The 21017-nt window shown below is 37.8% G+C and overlaps 1 protein-coding gene across 1 annotated transcript in view; it reads left to right on the top strand.

Moving 5' to 3' along the window:
* The first annotated feature begins 14251 nt into the window (after positions 1 to 14251).
* LOC107748448 (NACHT, LRR and PYD domains-containing protein 12-like) overlaps positions 14252 to 21017 on the top strand; it is a 9687-nt gene continuing 2921 nt past the window's right edge. The window contains exons 1-9 of the mRNA XM_016563220.1: positions 14252 to 14297; positions 14577 to 14690; positions 15010 to 15067; positions 15214 to 15418; positions 15857 to 17615; positions 18910 to 19083; positions 19249 to 19422; positions 19779 to 19952; positions 20538 to 20711. Coding sequence (XP_016418706.1) covers positions 15214 to 15418; positions 15857 to 17615; positions 18910 to 19083; positions 19249 to 19422; positions 19779 to 19952; positions 20538 to 20711 — 2660 coding nt within the window. The 5' untranslated portion in view covers positions 14252 to 14297; positions 14577 to 14690; positions 15010 to 15067. The remainder of the gene's footprint in view (positions 14298 to 14576; positions 14691 to 15009; positions 15068 to 15213; positions 15419 to 15856; positions 17616 to 18909; positions 19084 to 19248; positions 19423 to 19778; positions 19953 to 20537; positions 20712 to 21017) is intronic.

The following is a 21017-nucleotide window of genomic DNA, read 5'->3' on the forward strand; positions in this document are numbered from 1 at the left end:
TGCTGGTCAACGTAAGCATTATTATGTTACAAGCAGTATATTACTATGTTGCCTTTTACTCCAGTTAAATTTTCTTGTTTGCCATTGTTTTGTGTGACCCTTTAACAGCTGCTTGCAGATATATTTTGTTTTGTGTATATGTTATGTTATGTATGATGTAACAACACCTGCCATATAGGATTTAGTTGTAACATTTAATGTAAAATAACTGTAATTTTTTATATTATATATTAAAATCAATATATATTTATTAGTTTATTAATGAAATTAATTATAAATGTAAATATACATTTTAAAAAAGTGTTACTGTCAGTCAGGGTCCCGCCACTTTGGTTGGTCTTGTCCTGTCCATGTGGTGTGTTGTGTGTTCGGGGCATGGGGTCTGGATCCTGACACTCCTGTTTGGATCGGTTTCGGTTCAGTGTCAGCATCCGATGGTCATACTCCATGTTTGGTCTTTTGATCTTGTTCATTGGCTGCAGTGTCAGTTCTTACCTATATGCAAAGATATAATATATATATTAGGAAAAGTATATTCAGGTGCACAACCCAACTTGGCATCAGGCCAGGCTCAAGTCAAACGAGCGAGGAAAAGACTCACTGACTAGATCAACAGTGAACGCACACAGTGAATATAACATGATGCAGAGGCAATTAAAGCAGCGTTAGAACGGAACATGTTGAAGCTCATTCCTATGTATTGCGCTCTGTCGATGGACTCGTTGAAGGCTGCAGTAGTGGATAAATTGGTTGCAGTCGGTCTATAATCTAAGATTAACTATAGTTAAAATAATGCATATTCACAGAAGCAAATTTAGTGTGTTTGTTATTCAGAACGAATTTAAGCAGCATAGTAAATGTCAAGACATTGCGCCTGTGCTTACATTTTACTCTGTTACAGTCCTACACTGTATTTTAGATTTACACGTGCAGTATTATTTAAATTAATGAATCATGTTACATAAAGGAAAGGTGGTTTACTTTGCATCGGAGCATTAAAGTGGAAGCACCTTGAATAAGGATATGCTAAATGTCATTCTTGTTACATTACTTAATATTTGACATAAATACAAATGTTTGAAATTTACATTTAATAATTCCTACATGAAATTTAATAATTTCTGCTTGTCACGGACGTACTTTGTTGTCTGTCCTTGTTTAACAGGACAGAGAACTACACCGTTAGAGTTTGCTGTAATTTTACAGTTACTTACAGCAAAAAAAGGCCAGTAAAACACCATAAATATTTTTTTTACAGTTAACTACTGTAATTGTAACTGCATTATGGGCATTTTTATGTAATTTACAGCAAGTTACTGTATATGGAAATTTGCGGTACTTTACTGTTTACTCAAAAGCAGTAGTGCTACTGTAAATTGTTCTGCTGATGAAAAACATGAATCTGCATTCAATGCCTGGGTAAGCACAAGTGTGGTGAAATAAATGTAATTTTTAAATGATTAAAAAATAAAATATATAAAAATTGCTTACACCCCACAAAATTAAAATTTTATTTGCGTGCAATGCCCGCGCAACAACCTGCCTGGCAGTGGTTATATAAACTGAGGTTTGTTTCCGGTGCGGACTTCCCTTCTGAGTGGATCGCCAGACGTCAGCTGCGAGTTTTCCTGTGGTAGATACTTTTTACTTAACAACTTACTTTTAAAACGTAAACCATTACCAATATCAATGAAATTTAAAAATATAAAGAAAGTATATAAAATCTAATTATAGGCTATTACTAGGACAGTGGGAAATGTTCGTTTTCATCAAAAACTGCCGCTTTCATGAAACAACCGACTGACTACCCAATCTAGTATTTACACGAACAATTATTTTTCGGCTTTTTTTACTGCCAGGTATGGTTTAACTTGGGATTCACTCCATGCCAGAGTAATTTCTCTGCTTGCTGCAGCTCCACAGTCAGGGGGCGCTAACACTGCCCCTGCATCCCTGCTCATGATTTGCTGTTTTCCTATTGACTAAAATGTGGTTTAATGTCTTGTATGGTTATTTTTAGTTATAGAATCTTATTTTTCTACAAAATTTCTCCTGTCTCCTGCTGCTAATTAACCTGTACATGGACACTTTACTGGCTTCACGTGTACTTGATGTGTTTACATAGTGTGGTTAAAATAAATGATGTTTAGTGATTCTACTATTTAATATAAAAAAAAAAGATCTTATAATTATTATCGCTACTGTGCAGTTACTTTCAAACAAGTAATATCAAGATTATAGGTAATGCCTCTTTTCTATCTACATATATATATATATATATATATATATATATATAAACTTTGCTACATGTAATGCGTTAGACTAACAGGGACTTGTCACAACACTTATATATTGTTGCTCTTTTGTTGTTTTGCTTTTATGACCCACATTTGTAAGTCGCTTTGGATAAAAGTGTCTGCTAAATGATTAAATGCAAATGTAAGAAACAAATGTCTCTCCCAATAACCAATAATGTATCTGTTATTTGGTCTTGTTATTTCTTCTTTCTGCCCTGAAAGTAAACTGTGAAACTTAATATTTCCAACAGCTTTTCCAACAGCTTTTGTGCTAAAAGTCAAAGGTGTTAGTTGGTTCACTGTTGTCTGTTATCCACTGTCTGTTATCTTCAGCTGTCATCATACCTACAAATCACCTGGAAATTGTAATTGCTTAATTGAGAAATATGTGCCCGATTAAGCATACAGCTTTCAGTTCAAATGTTAGACCTTACTTGGCTTTTTACAGTAACATACTGGCAACACTGTTGCTTACAGTAAGATACTGAAATGGCTGTTTTCAGTTAATTACTGATTACTGTAATTTTTGGCTAGAATATTACTGTAAAAAAGTTTAAACTGGATCCAAGATAATTACAATAATTACAGTAACTTACATTTAATTAATTGATTACAATAACTAACTAATAGGTGTGCGCAGGGGCAGTTGTAGGATTTTATCCACAGGGGGCTGAGCCCTCAGACAGACCCTTAGATACAAAAATACAGATTACCTCAATAAACTTTATAGTGCTTGTGAAAACTATGTATCATTGTATTAAGTAAATATACACAAATTCCCATTAAAGCTACAGAAGTTACGTAGTAAAGAGTAGCATGATTCTCTATTTTTTATTTTTTTTGGATTAACATTATTAACATAAGAAATGCACGTGTCCATTATATTAATGCACATTCGATATTTTTTCTTAACTGTTTACTTTAGTCGTAAACTGAAGTAACTAAGTCGTAACTGACAGTTTTTACGTCGATTTTGCGTCAAGACAGCCATTCTGACATCATTTTGTGCCTGTTTGCTCAAGACGCGGAAGAGAACTAAAAGAATTTGGGATTCACCTGCTGTTTGAGAGACGGATTGTTTGTGTGCGCGCTTCAAGTGTGTGCACGCACAGACACGATCTATGACAGCGTGCAAACACCGCATTGAGATCTCTTTTGCACCATCTTGTGACTGAATGGCTTAAAATCACTGACAATGTTTAAACTGACAAGCCTTAAAACACATGAGAATGATACACTTTCTTGAGGAAGCGGGACTGTCTCGATCGTTCAGATAGTTTTGGGGGGGGCTGAGACGACAGATGGGGGGCTGAAGCCCACCTAAAAAGGGTCTGGAACCACCAATTAAGGTTAAATAAGGTTAAAGTAGGTTAATTTAGTTGTAAAAAAATAAAAAAAGGAAAGCTGCAAAATGCATTAATATTCTCAATTGCACGTGCTAAATGCATTTCTTTAATATGGTTTTCAATTGGAAAATGCTTAACATAACATGCATAGGTGTTTACTGAATTTTCTCTTCTAATACAACTTATGCATTAAGTCACATTAGTGTGTACTGAGCTAGATTTTTGAAGTGTGGATCCGTGCACACTCCAATGGCTAATATTGCCCACAATCCATTGCGCTTTGGCAAAGGATTTGCTTCAGAACTACAAACACGAATAAAAAAACGTTAAAAATCTACAAACATGGCGGATGCGTGCGACCGACGGTTAAGAGGACCCCTTTAAGTCAAGTCAAGTCGCTTTATACAATACTGGTTGTTATCAAAGCAGCTTTACAGAGTCAAACAGGAAAATAGTTGGTCAATGATGCAATACTGTAAGATTTATACAATAACAGAGTCATTTTTCAGTTAAAGTCAGTTCATTGATGATTCAGTGATGTCATCATCCAGTTCAGCTCTCTTCCAATAGTGTCTGTGCAATCAGTCAAGCGTCCCCAACTAAGCAAGCCAAAGGCGACAGCGGCAAGGAACCAAAACCCCATCGGTGACAGAATGGAGAAAAAACCTTGGGAGAAACCAGGCTCAGTCGGGGGGCTTACAGTCTAAATGGCCTTTCGCACCGCTTTGGTTCCAGTGTGGTTAAAATAAATGATGTTTAGTGATTCTACTATTTAATATAAAAAAAAAAGATCTTATAATTATTATCGCTACTGTGCAGTTACTTTCAAACAAGTAATATCAAGATTATAGGTAATGCCTCTTTTCTATCTACATATATATATATATATATATATATATATATATAAACTTTGCTACATGTAATGCGTTAGACTAACAGGGACTTGTCACAACACTTATATATTGTTGCTCTTTTGTTGTTTTGCTTTTATGACCCACATTTGTAAGTCGCTTTGGATAAAAGTGTCTGCTAAATGATTAAATGCAAATGTAAGAAACAAATGTCTCTCCCAATAACCAATAATGTATCTGTTATTTGGTCTTGTTATTTCTTCTTTCTGCCCTGAAAGTAAACTGTGAAACTTAATATTTCCAACAGCTTTTCCAACAGCTTTTGTGCTAAAAGTCAAAGGTGTTAGTTGGTTCACTGTTGTCTGTTATCCACTGTCTGTTATCTTCAGCTGTCATCATACCTACAAATCACCTGGAAATTGTAATTGCTTAATTGAGAAATATGTGCCCGATTAAGCATACAGCTTTCAGTTCAAATGTTAGACCTTACTTGGCTTTTTACAGTAACATACTGGCAACACTGTTGCTTACAGTAAGATACTGAAATGGCTGTTTTCAGTTAATTACTGATTACTGTAATTTTTGGCTAGAATATTACTGTAAAAAAGTTTAAACTGGATCCAAGATAATTACAATAATTACAGTAACTTACATTTAATTAATTGATTACAATAACTAACTAATAGGTGTGCGCAGGGGCAGTTGTAGGATTTTATCCACAGGGGGCTGAGCCCTCAGACAGACCCTTAGATACAAAAATACAGATTACCTCAATAAACTTTATAGTGCTTGTGAAAACTATGTATCATTGTATTAAGTAAATATACACAAATTCCCATTAAAGCTACAGAAGTTACTTAGTTAAGAGTAGCGTGATTCTCTATTTTTTATTTTTTTTGGATTAACATTATTAACATAAGAAATGCACGTGTCCATTATATTAATGCACATCCGATATTTTTTCTTAACTGTTTACTTTAGTCGTAAACTGAAGTAACTAAGTCGTAACTGACAGTTTTTACGTCGATTTGCGTCAAGACAGCCATTCTGACATCATTTTGTGCCTGTTTGCTCAAGACGCGGAAGAGAACTAAAAGAATTTGGGATTCACCTGCTGTTTGAGAGACGGATTGTTTGTGTGCGCGCTTCAAGTGTGTGCACGCACAGACACGATCTATGACAGCGTGCAAACACCGCATTGAGATCTCTTTTGCACCATCTTGTGACTGAATGGCTTAAAATCACTGACAATGTTTAAACTGACAAGCCTTAAAACACATGAGAATGATACACTTTCTTGAGGAAGCGGGACTGTCTCGATCGTTCAGATAGTTTTGGGGGGGGCTGAGACGACAGATGGGGGGCTGAAGCCCACCTAAAAAGGGTCTGGAACCACCAATTAAGGTTAAATAAGGTTAAAGTAGGTTAATTTAGTTGTAAAAAAATAAAAAAAGGAAAGCTGCAAAATGCATTAATATTCTCAATTGCACGTGCTAAATGCATTTCTTTAATATGGTTTTCAATTGGAAAATGCTTAACATAACATGCATAGGTGTTTACTGAATTTTCTCTTCTAATACAACTTATGCATTAAGTCACATTAGTGTGTACTGAGCTAGATTTTTGAAGTGTGGATCCGTGCACACTCCAATGGCTAATATTGCCCACAATCCATTGCGCTTTGGCAAAGGATTTGCTTCAGAACTACAAACACGAATAAAAAAACGTTAAAAATCTACAAACATGGCGGATGCGTGCGACCGACGGTTAAGAGGACCCCTTTAAGTCAAGTCAAGTCGCTTTATACAATACTGGTTGTTATCAAAGCAGCTTTACAGAGTCAAACAGGAAAATAGTTGGTCAATGATGCAATACTGTAAGATTTATACAATAACAGAGTCATTTTTCAGTTAAAGTCAGTTCATTGATGATTCAGTGATGTCATCATCCAGTTCAGCTCTCTTCCAATAGTGTCTGTGCAATCAGTCAAGCGTCCCCAACTAAGCAAGCCAAAGGCGACAGCGGCAAGGAACCAAAACCCCATCGGTGACAGAATGGAGAAAAAACCTCGGGAGAAACCAGGCTCAGTTGGGGGGCCAATTCTCCTCTGACCAGACAAAACCAGCATGGTGTGGTTTAATTCCAGGCTGCAACACAGGTCAGAGCAGAGGTCTTGTCTGGTTCCTGTGGTCTTGTGCCGATGGTCGTCTAGTTGATGAGTTCTTCTCAGGGGATCTGTCTCTAGGGTTCGTCTAATTGATATATATATATATGAGCAGAGTTCTCTGCATGAATGACCCGCGACTGGCAGATCAACGTATTACTTCTTTTCTCTCCAAAATGGTAGGAAGTTAAATTAAACAAAATGTGGAGAATAGTAACTGACAAAATGATTGAACACAAGATTATTGACAGGTCAATGTAGAATGACAGGGTGTGTGTAACTATGTGAGAGCAGTTGTAATAGTATGTCCCAAAATTGCTTACTCTTCTACTACACACTCAAAAGTGTGTATTTTTTCTTCACCAAAAGAATACATACTTTAAGGGCGTAGTATAAGTAGGCAAATTGGGACGCAGAATTTGTTGCTTCACAGAATTCACTGAAGAAGCATTGCTATGGGTATAAAAAAACGAATAAAATACATTTGATCAATTGGGATTGAAATTATTAACTTGCACAAGTTAGCTCTCGTTGTGTTGTCTTGACGACCTATGGGGAAAACTCCTGTTTTACTCTGATACTGAAGCCTAATTGGTTCATGTTTGTGTAGCTCCACAAACCAATGGCGCTCTAGCCCGCCAGAATGGGTGGGGCCGCCTTTCTATATAAGCCAGCTCAGAGCGCCATCTGATCTGAATCTTCTCCTTCAGTGACAAGGATCATCTCTTCTCTGACTCTGCAATCAAGAAGCCGAAGAAGAGGAATGGAAGAAGCTCAGATCTGCTTGCCACCGTCGAAAAGCCCCGGCAGAGGACGAAGACTCTCCTGCGGCCAACCGGCTTAAAAAAGAGAGCATGTGTCTCGCTCTGCTTTGTTCACGGTTCACCTTCTTCAATGAAGGCGGTCCCGCCCCTCCTGCCCTCACGTTCTCCCCTCCCAGCTGTCTCGGAGGATGAAATGGTGAAGTCGCAGGGCTGAGCAACCGGGCTTGAGTGATCACACGCCGGCACAGGTCCCGCAGGCTTCACTCTTCCCGCAGCGCTCTGATCCGCCAGTGTGTTTTACATGTGAGGATTAGCACCCCTCGTCTGCAACGAGCAGTTTTACACTTTTAGGCAGATCTAAAGAGAATGCACACAGCACTTTGATCTGCCGATGTGTTTACACGTGAGGATCAACAGCACCCCTCATCTAACGTGCGGTTTGATCTTTTTAGGCGGATTGAAAAAGAATGCTGTCACTGACAGCATCAGATTTAGACCCAACTGAGCCATGCCCACACTGAGGCTGCGCTCACGGGGGCTGGCTGCTCTCACTGCGAGAGCATTAAGTCTAGCAAAGCATTTTTGAGAGGAAAAGGAAAGGATCAGTTCTCGCTGAGGCCGGAACTCCCTCGAAGAAAATTTGCGCTCGATCTTCATCTCTCCGTTCAACACTGAGTGACGGAAGTTCTATTCAAGCTGGGCACATCCTTCTCATTCAGCACGCACCCAAGCAAACTACTTGATAGCGGACCCACAAGAGCAATTCTCCTCTCCTCATTACCACGAAAGTCAGTTCCCCGCCCCATGGCGGCAAACTACCATTTATAAAATAGAATCACTTGACATCTGGCTCCAGGCTGAGAACCCATCCTGGATGTTTCAAGCTGGGTTCTGAACACTATAATAAGAGGTTTAGTTGCTCCAGTTCGCTCGCAGGCCGCCTCGTTCAGAGGCATTATTCAGACTTCGGTACAGGACAATGAAGTACATGTTCTTCGGTCCAAAGTGCAAACACTGCTTGCAAAGGGTGCCGTGCAAACGGTCCCCTTAGCGAACAGCGAGTCAGGTTTTTACAGCCGATACTTCCTCGTTCCCAAGAAAGATGGAGGGCTCAGACCAATTCTCGATCTCAGACAGGTTTTTACAGCCGATACTTCCTTGTTCCCAAGAAAGATGGAGGGCTCAGACCAATTCTCGATCTCAGACATCTGAATCACGCCCTCATGAGACGGCCATTCAGAATGTTAACTTTGAAACAGATCTTCGCTCAAATATGCCCTGGGGACTGGTTTCTGTCTGTGGATCTGAAAGTCGCATAATTTAATATTCATATAGCTCCCCGTCACAGACCATTCCTAAGATTTGCATTCGAGGGAGTGGCCTACACGGTCCTTCCGTTCAGACTGTCCCTGGCCCCCCGCACTTTTATGAAGTGCATGGATGTGGTTTTTTCCCCTCTGAGACAGATGGGAATCCGCATTCTGAACTACCTCGACGACTGGCTAGTCGCTAGCTGAATCAGAACGGGAACTAATCGCTCACAGGTCATTGTTGCTCAACCATCTGGAGCGTCTTGGGTTGAAAATCAATTCAGTCAAGAGTTTTCTGACTCCCAGATAGCGAGTGACCTTTCTGGGAACAGTTATAGATTCAGTGCAAATGCGGGCTTGGATTACGCCAGAACGCTCCCTGAACATCCAGCGAGTGGCGGCGTCGTTCAAGTTGGGGACTGCTCGTCCCCTCAGGGTATTACAGAGGATGCTCTCACTGGATAGTAGATGCTATAGCCCTGGCTTACGCCTCAGCTAGCTCGCAATGCCCTATAGGTGTGAGGGCCCATTCCACCAGAGGAATGGCCTCCTCCTGTGCGTGGTCCAGTGTGATCTCTTTCTGAAAGATTTGTGCAGCTGCTGGCTGGTAGTCGCCGTCTACCTTCATTAGATTTTATAATTTGGACTTCCCTGCCCTGCAGGCGCAGATCTTATCTGCTTAATATCTACCCGTTTCCCCCCTCGGGTGGAAGGGCTATGTCAAGTAGACCTCCGGCTATACTTGGGTCTCTTCTGTAGCTCAGGCTTATAGAGCCCTCGCTGAGTTTTCCTGGGTTGAGCTCGTAGAGCAGGGTTAGTTCTGCATCTGCTCATAGCACAGCGCTACTGGATGCGTTCCCCATAGGTCGTCAAGATGATGCAATGAGAGTTACCTTTCGATAGGGAATGCTCTGGATAATAACGTAACCTCGGTTTTCCCCATAGGTCGTCAAGACAACGCAACGCTTGTTACCTTATCTCAGGGAACCAGGGTTATGTTAGTAACCGGAGCGTTTCTTCACATTATTTTAGTCAAAAAATATACAACATCATACCATAACATACCAATAATTAACAAATGAATAATTAAAACACTCACCTTGTCTCTCAACCATTTGAGCAGCCATTGACAACCTCCTCCAAACTCCAATCAAAAAGAAAATACAAAAAAAGAAAGAAAAAAAATGCAGAGCCTCTTACTGTATTATCAACACAAGAAAGACACCAGTGTAATAAAAGGGGTTTTATTAACAAAATAATAGGCAAGTGTAACTAACAACTACTAAATGGGTACAATGAATGGATAAAGTGCAAAAGATTGATAGATGCAAGTGATTGAGTTGGATGTTTCTATGGATGTTACACGTCATCTTATGGAAAGATTAACTTCCTTGTTTCTCCTTAGAGCAACTTAGCTTAGCAGCTTTAGCTCTTGCAGCACTTACAGTATTAGCAACACAGCTTAGCACACGTAACTTAGCTAAAAACTTAACAACAACGACTTGAAAAAAGTCTTGAAGAGAACCTTTTAATCTTTTCTGAGAAGGAGGGACTTGCAAGTTGGTGCCTTTCAGATCCAGCGTTTTGAGGTGGCCCCTCTCTGGCATAAGGCAGGGCTCCAGACTGTGACTAAAACGGTCGTATTTGCGACCAAAAATATTAATTTGCGAGTGATATTTTTGCTGAGGTCGCCAGTGGCGACTATATAAATTTACATGCTATGACGTAAAAATGTGGATATAATGCCTTTTTTCCTGCTTGTTTTGCAATCACATCTTTCATTGTGGCCTAATGGTTAGAGAGTAGGACTTGTAACCCGAAGGTTGCGGGGGTGAATAACCAACGCTCTCTTCCACCCTCAATACCACGACTGAGGTGAGACCCTTGAGCAAGTCACCGAACCCCCAACTGCTCCCCGGGTGCTGCAGCATTGGCTGCCCACTGCTCTGGGTGTGTGTTTACAGTGTGTGTGTGTGTTCACTACTGTGTGTGTGTGCACTTGGATGGGTTAAATGCAGAGCACAAATTCAGAGTATCTGTATCTGTTCTAAATCCTGCCGTGCCACTCACATAGTTTTCCATAATATTGCATTATATTTGTCCCAAATTATTGTTAATGTACATAATGACTTTATCATAGGCTGAAAGATTGTGTATTGTGCATTTTTCAGCGAAATGTTTGTTTTTCTGTGGCTCTAATAAAGTGCAATAGATCACACTTTCTCATTCCGTTTGCTCTGTTTTTTCAATCACCGAACTGCAAACTCATTGACACCACTTGCTCATTCCTGAAATTAACTTTTGAATGTTGGGAGAATAGATTAAAGGTTTTGGACTGTCATCTTGAACTCGCGACGCGTCCGGTGTTCGATACGTGAGTTGCCCTAGATGCGACGCGGCACGGTGCTGCGCTTCTCGTCCGGTGTGCGATCGCCTTTCAGAAATGCAACAAGAAAACAGCACAGTGAGAGTGACTGATATCAACAAAATAATACATTTGGTTGGCTTGCAAAACAAATGATGACAAACAAGCAGTGTCTATAATAAATTATATTATTATTGGCACAGCGGCCTAGTAAATGTCCTCACTTACATTATTTGCGGTTTCCATCGTGATGTGAATAATAGCTAGTTAGTTTATCAGCGTTTTTTTTTTTTCCGATAGAGATCCCCACAGCGGGCGGAACTTGTCACAAAGTTAGTGATAACAAGGTCCACCCAATTAGAGGAAAGATATGATTGGTCAGTTTTTCTGTCATTTAAATTTACTCTCTCATTACATTCCTCTGTGATTCATTCAACACTCTGCGGAAACATTCAAATATGGAGAAAATGGGCGTCGTTCATTTAACACATTCACTGAATAGGCAGATTTTACGAGTTTATTTCCACAGAAATTGTATTTATTTTATGTATGGTGACTGTCAAATTATGAATTGCTTAAATAAAAATAGAAATTATTACTTTTTATTAAAAATAATATTTAAAATTTGTCATTTAAAAAAATATATTTAAAAATTGTAAATATTGTTTTTACAATGAGGGCCTAGAGGGCCCTGACGGTTCCCCTCTGGCTTCTTGTTATCAAGATATTTCTATATGCTGTGTTCTGTTAATGCGTTAACTTCCTATTATTTGTTGCCCACTTGCCATCGCAATAAGCTTTGTGCTTTGTTACCTTTTAATAAACAAAGTATCAAAGGCAAAGTATTTCCAGACTTTTGCTTCTATTTAGTTTGCTATAATAGAAAATTAAAAATTTAATGAAAATAAATTTATCATACAAGAAGTGTGTTTTCATGGCAGCTGTTTGGTGATTCTTTAGTGATTGTCAAACACGCCTGAATGAATTCAAGGTGCACTTTCTCATTATGCAAAAATGCAGGTTATGAGCGTTTTGGGTTTCTTCTCACAATATTCTTAGCACCGTATTACAGAGCCTCTGCAAAAATAATTATACAGACTTTCGTGTGCACACGAGAAACCATTAAACTTAGCATACAGGACAATGCACACTGAGCAACCTATTGCACCATCAGCCCATTTCACAGTGTGGTTTCTTGGCCTCCACAGACTATGCGTTAAAGCAGACCTAAGGCCTTGAAATAAATGTACTGCCCTAAAGAAAGCCAAATATTGAAGTCTTTAGCCCATTTCGTGTCATGGTTTCTCTGCTGCCACAGAGGATGCGTTAAATTTGGTATGCATTTGGACATTAGGTATGGAAAGCCGTTTTAGCTTAAAGTGTTCCTAGCGTTACATGCCGTAATTGCATTTTTTCTAGTAAGAATTAAATTACAGAACTGTACAAATCTGTTCTTACTAGTAAAATTTACAATTAGAGAGCTCTCTAATTCAATTCATACCAACAACTATGATTAGAGCTCTCTAATTCAATTATTACTAACAATTCCAATTTAGAGAGCTCTACAAATGAATTTTTATTTGTCTCCATTGACTTCCATTCATTTTTAATTACAGAGCTCTACAACTGATTTTTTTGTAAGAATTACAATTAGTTCTCTAATTCATTTTTTACTAGTAACAATTCCAATTACAGAGCTCTATAATTTAATTTTTACTAAAAACACATTAGTTAATAAAAACACATTGTTCAGTCAAACAGTTTTTAATGATGAATAGCAGTGCTGAGGCTGTAATGATGTGTTAATTATTATTATATATTAAAATCATAAAATGATTATGCTTTACAGAGAAGAAATATAGATCGTATATGTACTGTAAGTTATTTTTTAAAGGTGAATTCAGACCAGCGATGTGCATATTTATTTATTGGTTGTAAAAAAGGGTTTTACTCACATTATTCACTCACAAAATAATGCTGAGGCTAGGTCCTGTTACATAGTCATTTGAGCTAGGAGTGTGATAATATCGTAATTGTTGTTTTAATGCCAGCTGACATTGATCAGGTCACTCACATTGCAAAAAAAAAAAGTCCAAAAGCATTTACTGCATGATGAAGCCTATATTTTAATTTTAGGAGTTCTGTATGTTGTCATTTCAAGGAAAACAAACAAACAGACAAACAAAACAAAAAAACTTGAGAAAATAAAAATATTTACAGATGACTGTGCTATATAGGAACCCTGCTAAGTAAAATTATATTATTTAATCAAATCATTATTTTATGTGTATGTATTTATTTATTTGGTAGGCAGTCATGTAATAGGCATGGTTAGCCCAAAATGTATGCAAGCAAACCCCTAATTCCAGGTCCTGCTTACTTTACATTTAGTCTAAAATACTGTAATGCTGTCATCCTAAGGAGATTCTCATTGTCTGTGCCACATAAACACTGCTTGATTGAACAAAAGATTATATCACAAATTATATCACATTGTGTGATTAACAGACAGCCACAGAGAATAGAGAAGATATACTGAGAATAAGATTGAACAGAGGAAGTTAGAAGTTAAGATTGGGAAGGAAAGAAAAAATGAGTTGAACCATGTGATTAAGTATGAAGATCATGGGATTGTTTTAGTAAACTAAGCTTACTAAAATAAGTTTCATGTTAAATGTGTAAAAACTTTGCTTCTAAGTCTTTAATGTTCATTCATCTTATATCTGGTTGGTTTGGTTCATGGTGTTTTACAAAAAAAAAAAAAAAGTGGGTGGACGCTGTTGTCATCTATATGGACTTTAAATCTTGCGTAAACTCTTTAATGGTTGGTTTGAACTTCCTCCTCCATGAGGTCAAACTACTTTTATGCAGAAATGAAAGTGCAGGTAGACATTTTTTATTCCGTGATCAACAAAAAGTTGTATTGAGGAAGAAAACAGTCCAAATCTATTTGGTGTGAGCACTGAACAACTTGCAAGCTCAAACTAAATATAATTGTGTAGCCTTCTGCTGAGGACTGTTAAAGCAGAGGTGAGTTTAACATTGTAGCTAAACTGATTCATTGTTCATTTTGTAGATGATTTGTCTGATTAATTCGTACACAATGATTGTGTGTTTGCAGGCATGCGGTCCTGTTAACAAGGAAACATGACCTCCAGATTTAGACTTTCACTGAAATATAAAACAAAATCTTCAAAGAGGTTAGAATACTGGATTATACATGTACAGTGAAGTAATATATTCAGTGTCCTACACTTACTTCAGACTCCAACTGTAAACAAATGCTATAGGAGTAATTTTTTTCACAATGAATTATTAGTGGATGTATGAAGTCCTATTGGAGGAACCACAGGTGTTGAGAATTTACTATCAACATGATCCACTAACTCTTCGCGAAAGGGCTTTTCCCTCATGAAATAACCTTTGGTTAACAATTAATTCTGGGAATTCATAATCTGGCAATTTTTTTTTTACACCAGTTCAATTCAGAAGAGATCATCCCAATCTGACCGTAGTGGTGTGTCTTTGAAGAGTGACCAGTCAAGGAATCCTGATATTAATTTCAAAGAGAGAAACTCTTTTGCTGAAAAGAGGTTAGTATCACGGTTTAACAGGTCTAGCAGGTTTTGAACTGGCTTAACTTAAACCAAATGTGATGATTATCTGAATTGTGCTATGAAAAGTACTATGTAAAGTGGTTACACGTCAAATAATCACTCAATAATTGACTGACAAAAATCTGAATTTAAAATGTATGTTAATGCCAGGTGTAAACCGTGTATGTAGTCTACTGAATATATTATAGGTAAATGTATACAGGGCAACTGTAAAGACAGTACATAGTAGAAAATTAAATGAAAAGTTGTTAACATGCAGTGTAAATATTGATAAACTCTTTCTGATGAACTACAGTGACAGTCATGATGTGCCTCACTCCTCAAGTAAAAAACACAAGAATGCAGTCTTTAAGGTGTGTATTTGTCGGTTTTATGGTGGTTACTTGTCTGCTTTTATTGTGGTTATTGTGTGTGGGTGTAGACACATTTGAGTCATTAACACAACCACGTTTTAACTCATGTGATTCATGTGATGATGTTCCTTAAACACTGATTTCAGATGCTTAAGCGCACAATCATTTCTCTGATTAAAAATGAACTAAAGAAGTTTAAGAAAATGCTGAGCCCAGATTACCCAGCATGCTCTGTGAGAGAGGAAGAGGATGATGAAGGTCAGACCGATGTCAGAGATGCGGTTCTGAAGATCACACTGCACGTCCTGAGGAACATGAACCAGACCGACCTCGCCAACTCATTACAGACCAGTAAGAGCTTTGGGCCGTATAATAAGTGTATCTGTTTTACCTTAAAGAGCGTATGAAATCCTATTCTAAACCCATTTAACTTCTGTGATATGACAAAACATTTTCTCAATTGCCTTTCAGGCTTGATAGATCTCGTTGAATGTGCATTTTAATCTATTTGCATTGATAACATGCTTTAACACAATCAAAATTACAAGGGTTCGTATAAGAACGTCTTTAGTAAATCGGCATTCCTGTACCTCAAATAGTACATCAAGACACTAACAATAGAAAGGTCATGGATTAAATTTGTAGGGAATGGATGAACTGATAAAATATGCACCTTGAATTCAATGTTAGTGACTTGGATAAAATGCTTAAATGTAAATGAAAATCATGGCCTTAATGTACATGATGCTTTAATTGCTAAACATGACTGAATGCCCTTCTGTCTACCAGAACTGACCCCCATGGGTCAACACATACTAAAATCCAATCTGAGGGCGAAATTTTGTAAAATTCATGAAGGAATTTCACTGCAAGGAAAAACAACTCTTCTGCATGAGATCTACACAGAGCTCTACATCACAGAAGGAGGGAGTGGAGAGATGAGTTTTCAACACGAGGTGAGACAGATTGAGACAACATCCTGGACATCAGAGACACCGGAAGCACCAATCAAATGCAATGACATTTTTAAAGCCTTATCTGGACAAAACAAGCCCATCAGATCTGTACTGACTAAAGGAGTTGCTGGAATTGGAAAAACAATCGTTGTGCAGAAGTTCATTCTGGACTGGGCTGAAGGAAAAGACAATCAGAATGTCCACTTCATATTTCCACTTCCTTTCAGGGAGCTCAATTTGATGAAGGAGAAAAATATTAGTCTGATGGAGCTTCTCCATCAGTTTTTCACAGAGCTAAGATTACCAAATTGTGATGACTATAAAATCATGTTCATATTTGATGGTCTGGATGAGTGTCGACTTCCTCTAGATTTCCAGAACAATGATATTTTATGTGATGTAACAGAGTCCGCCTCAGTGGATGTTCTCCTGACGAACCTCATTAAGGGGAATCTGCTTCCATCTGCTCTCCTCTGGATCACCTCTCGACCAGCAGCAGCCAGTCAGATCCCTCCCGAGTGTGTCGACAAGGTCACAGAAGTACGAGGGTTCAATGACCCTCAGAAGGATGAGTATTTCAGGAAGAGAATCAGTGACCAGAGTCTGGCCAGTAGAATCATCACACATGTCAAATCATCAAGGAGCCTCTACATCATGTGCCACATCCCAGTCTTCTGCTGGATTTCAGCCAATGTTCTACAGAGAATGTTGAGTGAAGCAGAGAGTGCAGACATCCCCAAGACTCTCACTCAAATGTTCACACACTTTCTAATCTATCAGATCAAACAAAGAATCCAGAAATACCATGAAAACGTTGATATAGATCTTCAGCAGACAACAGAGAATGTATTTTCCCTGGGAAAACTTGCTTTTCAACAGCTAGAAAAAGGCAACCTGATCTTCTATGAGGAAGACCTCAGAGAGTGTGGAATTGATGTCAGAGAAGTTTCAGTGTATTCAGGACTGTGCACCCAGATCTTCAGAGAGGAGTTTGGACTGTACCTGGGGAAGGTGTACAGCTTTGTACATCTCAGCTTTCAGGAGTTTCTTGCTGCTTTATTCAAGTTTCTTTCCTTAATCCTAAGACCTACCAAGCATTTTAAACTATTTAGCTCCACAATGACTGATTTGCTAAAAAGAGAAGTGGACAGAGCCTTGCAGAGTGACAATGGACACCTGGACCTTTACGTTCGATTCCTACTGGGCCTCTCATTGGCGTCAAATCAACGTCTCTTACAAGGCCTACTGACACATACAGGGAATGTATGCCTAATAAACAAACAAAAAATCATTAAATATCTCAAGGAGAAAATCAAGGATAATCCCTCTCCAGAGAAATCCATCAATCTGTTCCACTGTCTGAATGAACTGAATGATCATTCCCTAGTGCAGGAAGTCCAAGCATACCTGAAGGAAACAGGTCCCAGTGGTCTCTCTGGATTCAAACTCTCTCCTGCCCAGTGGTCGGCTCTGGGGTTTGTGTTGCTGAACTCAGAAAATGAGCTGGATGAGTTTAAGCTGAGTAAATATGATCAATCAGAAGAATGTCTTCTGAGACTGCTGCCAGTGGTTAAAGCTTCTAGAAAAGCGGAGTGAGTATGTGTACAGTATATCTGTAATAAAAAAAAAAATCTTAGAATTATATTCTTTGTATTCATGATGGGTTCATATGTTTTGCAAAAATTTTTATACCATTAAAAAAAAAAGCCTACAATTATTGATGTGGTGTAAATATTTAGTTCAGTCACACTTAAGTTTGGGGACAAATTCTCACTATCAGTGTTGGGGAAAGTTACTTTTAAAAGTAATGCATTACAATATTGCGTTGCTCCATTAAAAAAGTAACTAATTACGTTACTTAGTTACTTTTTATGGAAAGTAATGCATTACGTTACTTTTGCGTTGCTTTTTAAATCTGGACAGGGCTTGCTTGTTTGTTTTTAAAATAAAAAAGTTATATTTTTGGCAAATATAAAAGCCTTTTCACACCAAAAGTGAAATGAATAAGCCTCAGGCTGAAGGAAATTTAAATTTACGTCCGTACAGTAGAATGCAGAAGAAGAAATTTCAACACACTTCAGCAATAAAAAAAGACACACAAATGTTTGTCTAGAGTAATTTTTGCTTATTAGTACGGTTGAACTGGATCATCGAAGGTCAGAAGCAAAGACATTGGTTAATAGAATGGGATTAAATACATAAAGGATATTTGTGTTGTTTAACAATTACTTGTAATGAGTTACCCCCAACACTGCTCACTATTAACTAACTATTAATTACAATTTTTGCCTCGGTAAACTCCTAATTTGCTGCTTAGTAATAGTTAGTAAGGTTTAAGTTCAGGTATGGGGTAGAGATTAAGGGAACTAAAATATGCTCATGCAGAATAAGGCATCAAAATGTGTTTTATAAGTGCTAAGTGCAGGACAGTTGTATCATCTTGACATTTTTTTCCCCGTCAAATTAATTTTAATTCATACATTCAAAAACATGCTAAAGTGACTGAGTGTATGAATTGCATTTTTAAAGTATTAATGTATGTAATGTATTGAATAATGTATTTATTGCATTTGAATATATTAATAGGATAAATAAACAGGACAACAAAGTGTCATGTAAACCTGTAAACCAAAGGTACAGGAAGATTGTAGGATAACTGGGTGCAACTGGGAAAGGAATAGGGAAGCTAAAGTGGATGATAAAGAGAAGAAAAATGAATGAGTGTGATGAGATGCAGTAACAGATTAGATGAAAGAGATGTACAGCTCCTTATTGACATACAAACTAAACTTTACAGCCTTCCTGAGATGAAAACCAGCATACTGTAAGATGGCACATTATTAAGATTGTTGATCAAATTAAACATTTCCATTATTTCTCTCCCAGGCTGTGTGATTCTAATCTGACTGAGAATAGCTGTTCAGCACTGGCCTCAGTCATTAGCTCAAACTCCTCAAGTCTGGCTAACTTGGACATGAGCAACAACAACCTGCAGGATTCAGGAGTGAAGCTGCTCTGTGCTGGACTGAAGAATCCACAATGTAAACTGGAGACATTACAGTATGATGTCTTACATTTTGTAGTGATAGAGTATTTTGAACATGTATCTCCACCCAAAATATCTAGTTTTATTTCAGCTGAATGGGACATTCTGGAGAGGTACATAAGAGCAAAACAACATTATAATTTAGTTAGGAAGAGTGTTAAGAGTCATTTTCTTTGCAGGTTGTCAAACTGCTGTATTACAGAGGATGGTTGTGCTGCTTTGGCTTCAGCTCTGAGAACAAATCTCTCACACTTGAGAAAACTGAATCTCAGTGACAATACACTTGGAGACCCAGGAGTAAACCTGCTGTCTGGTCTCCTGGAGGATCCACAATGCAAACTGGGCAAACTATAGTGAGTGCCATTACCATATGGACTATTAGTCTCTATCAGTATGAAATTAATGCTTAGATGCCTTTAGATTTCACTTCAAAAATATCTAATCATCCCAAGAAGATACATTTACCTGAGAATAAAAATGTATACATGTATGTTTTTGCGAAACACATTTTTGCTGTTTGCAAAATGTATATTGATGTAAGGTTATTTTAACATTTTATTCTAATAAAAAAATGATGTGTCTTATTTAATTATCATAGAAACTCAACAAAAATATATTATTCATTACATTTTGTTAATCTTCATCTATCAAATAATGTTTTGTTTTTGTTGACCTAAAAATATGAATAGTTTTATATGTCATTTTGCAGCCTTAGTAACTGCAGTATTGGAGAGGAAGGTTTTGCTGCTTTGGCTTCAGCTCTAACATCAAACCCCTCACACCTTAGAGAACTAAACTTGGGTATGAATAAACCAGAAAATTCAGGAGTAAAGATGCTCTCTCATCTACTGGAAAACCAAAACTGCAAACTAGAGAAGTTACAGTAAGTTTTTGATATTCACAATTTTTCTTTCTGTAATTGTTAAAGGGTATGTCTAATGCTATTTCATGCATTCTGACTTATTTATACTGCCAAAGAATTTGATTCTCAAGCTAAATATGACCAAAGTCTCAAAAAATGAGCTGAACGTGTGTTAGAGTATTTCTGTGCCAAATACACTCCTTCAGGGTTCCTATAATTTTTGGAAAGTTTTTTCAAATATGTCCCTGTATGACATCATAAAGGGTGGAATTCCTTTTATGGGCACTTCTCCAGGAAGAGCGTGCGCACACATCAACATGCTTCATTCAGGTTATGGAAGTCGTTGGCAGTGCTGCACAGGATTTGCTCGAGAAGGATTTGTCATTTTGATTTTGACTGCAAAATTAACTATGTCACCAAAGAAGTGTGTTTTTATGTCTTTGTCCTTTAACAATTGATGCACAAGCATTGCTGATTATAGACTGTTCAAATGGGAGCCCAGTATAAAAAAAAATGTGTTCAGACAAAAATGTAAAAAGTTAATTTAGTGTACAAGTGCAGCATTAGACACATCATGCTTGTAGGTGAAATGTTTTCTCTTTTCAGGTTGTTTAAGAGCAGCATTAGAGAAGAAGGATTTGCTCTTCTGGTATCAGCTCTGAGATCAAACCCCTCACACCTGAGAGAACTAGATCTGAGTGGGAATGAACCAGGAGATTCAGGAGTGAAGGTGCTCTCTGATCTACTGAAGGATCCACACTGTAAACTGAAGACACTACAGTGAGTATAACAGTTATAGAAAAGAGTAAAACTATAGTTAGATTGCATAAAAGTAGGGTGAGTATACTTTTATGAAATCAAATCAAATATCATCGACCATGTTTCTTATGAATATTGTTGGTTCTGTAGAGAATTGCTTGTGTTTCTCTTTTAAAGGGGTCATATGATGTTGCTAAAAAGAACATTATGTTGTGTATTTGGTGTAATGAAATGTGTTTATGCGGTTTAAGGTTAAAAAACCACATTATTTTCCACATACTGTACATTTTTGTTGCTCCTCTATGCCCCGCCTTTCTGAAACGCGTC

The sequence above is a fragment of the Sinocyclocheilus rhinocerous genome, unplaced genomic scaffold (assembly GCF_001515625.1).
Source record: "Sinocyclocheilus rhinocerous isolate Xijiao unplaced genomic scaffold, SAMN03320098_v1.1 scaffold2515, whole genome shotgun sequence".
Lineage (NCBI taxonomy): Eukaryota > Metazoa > Chordata > Actinopteri > Cypriniformes > Cyprinidae > Sinocyclocheilus > Sinocyclocheilus rhinocerous.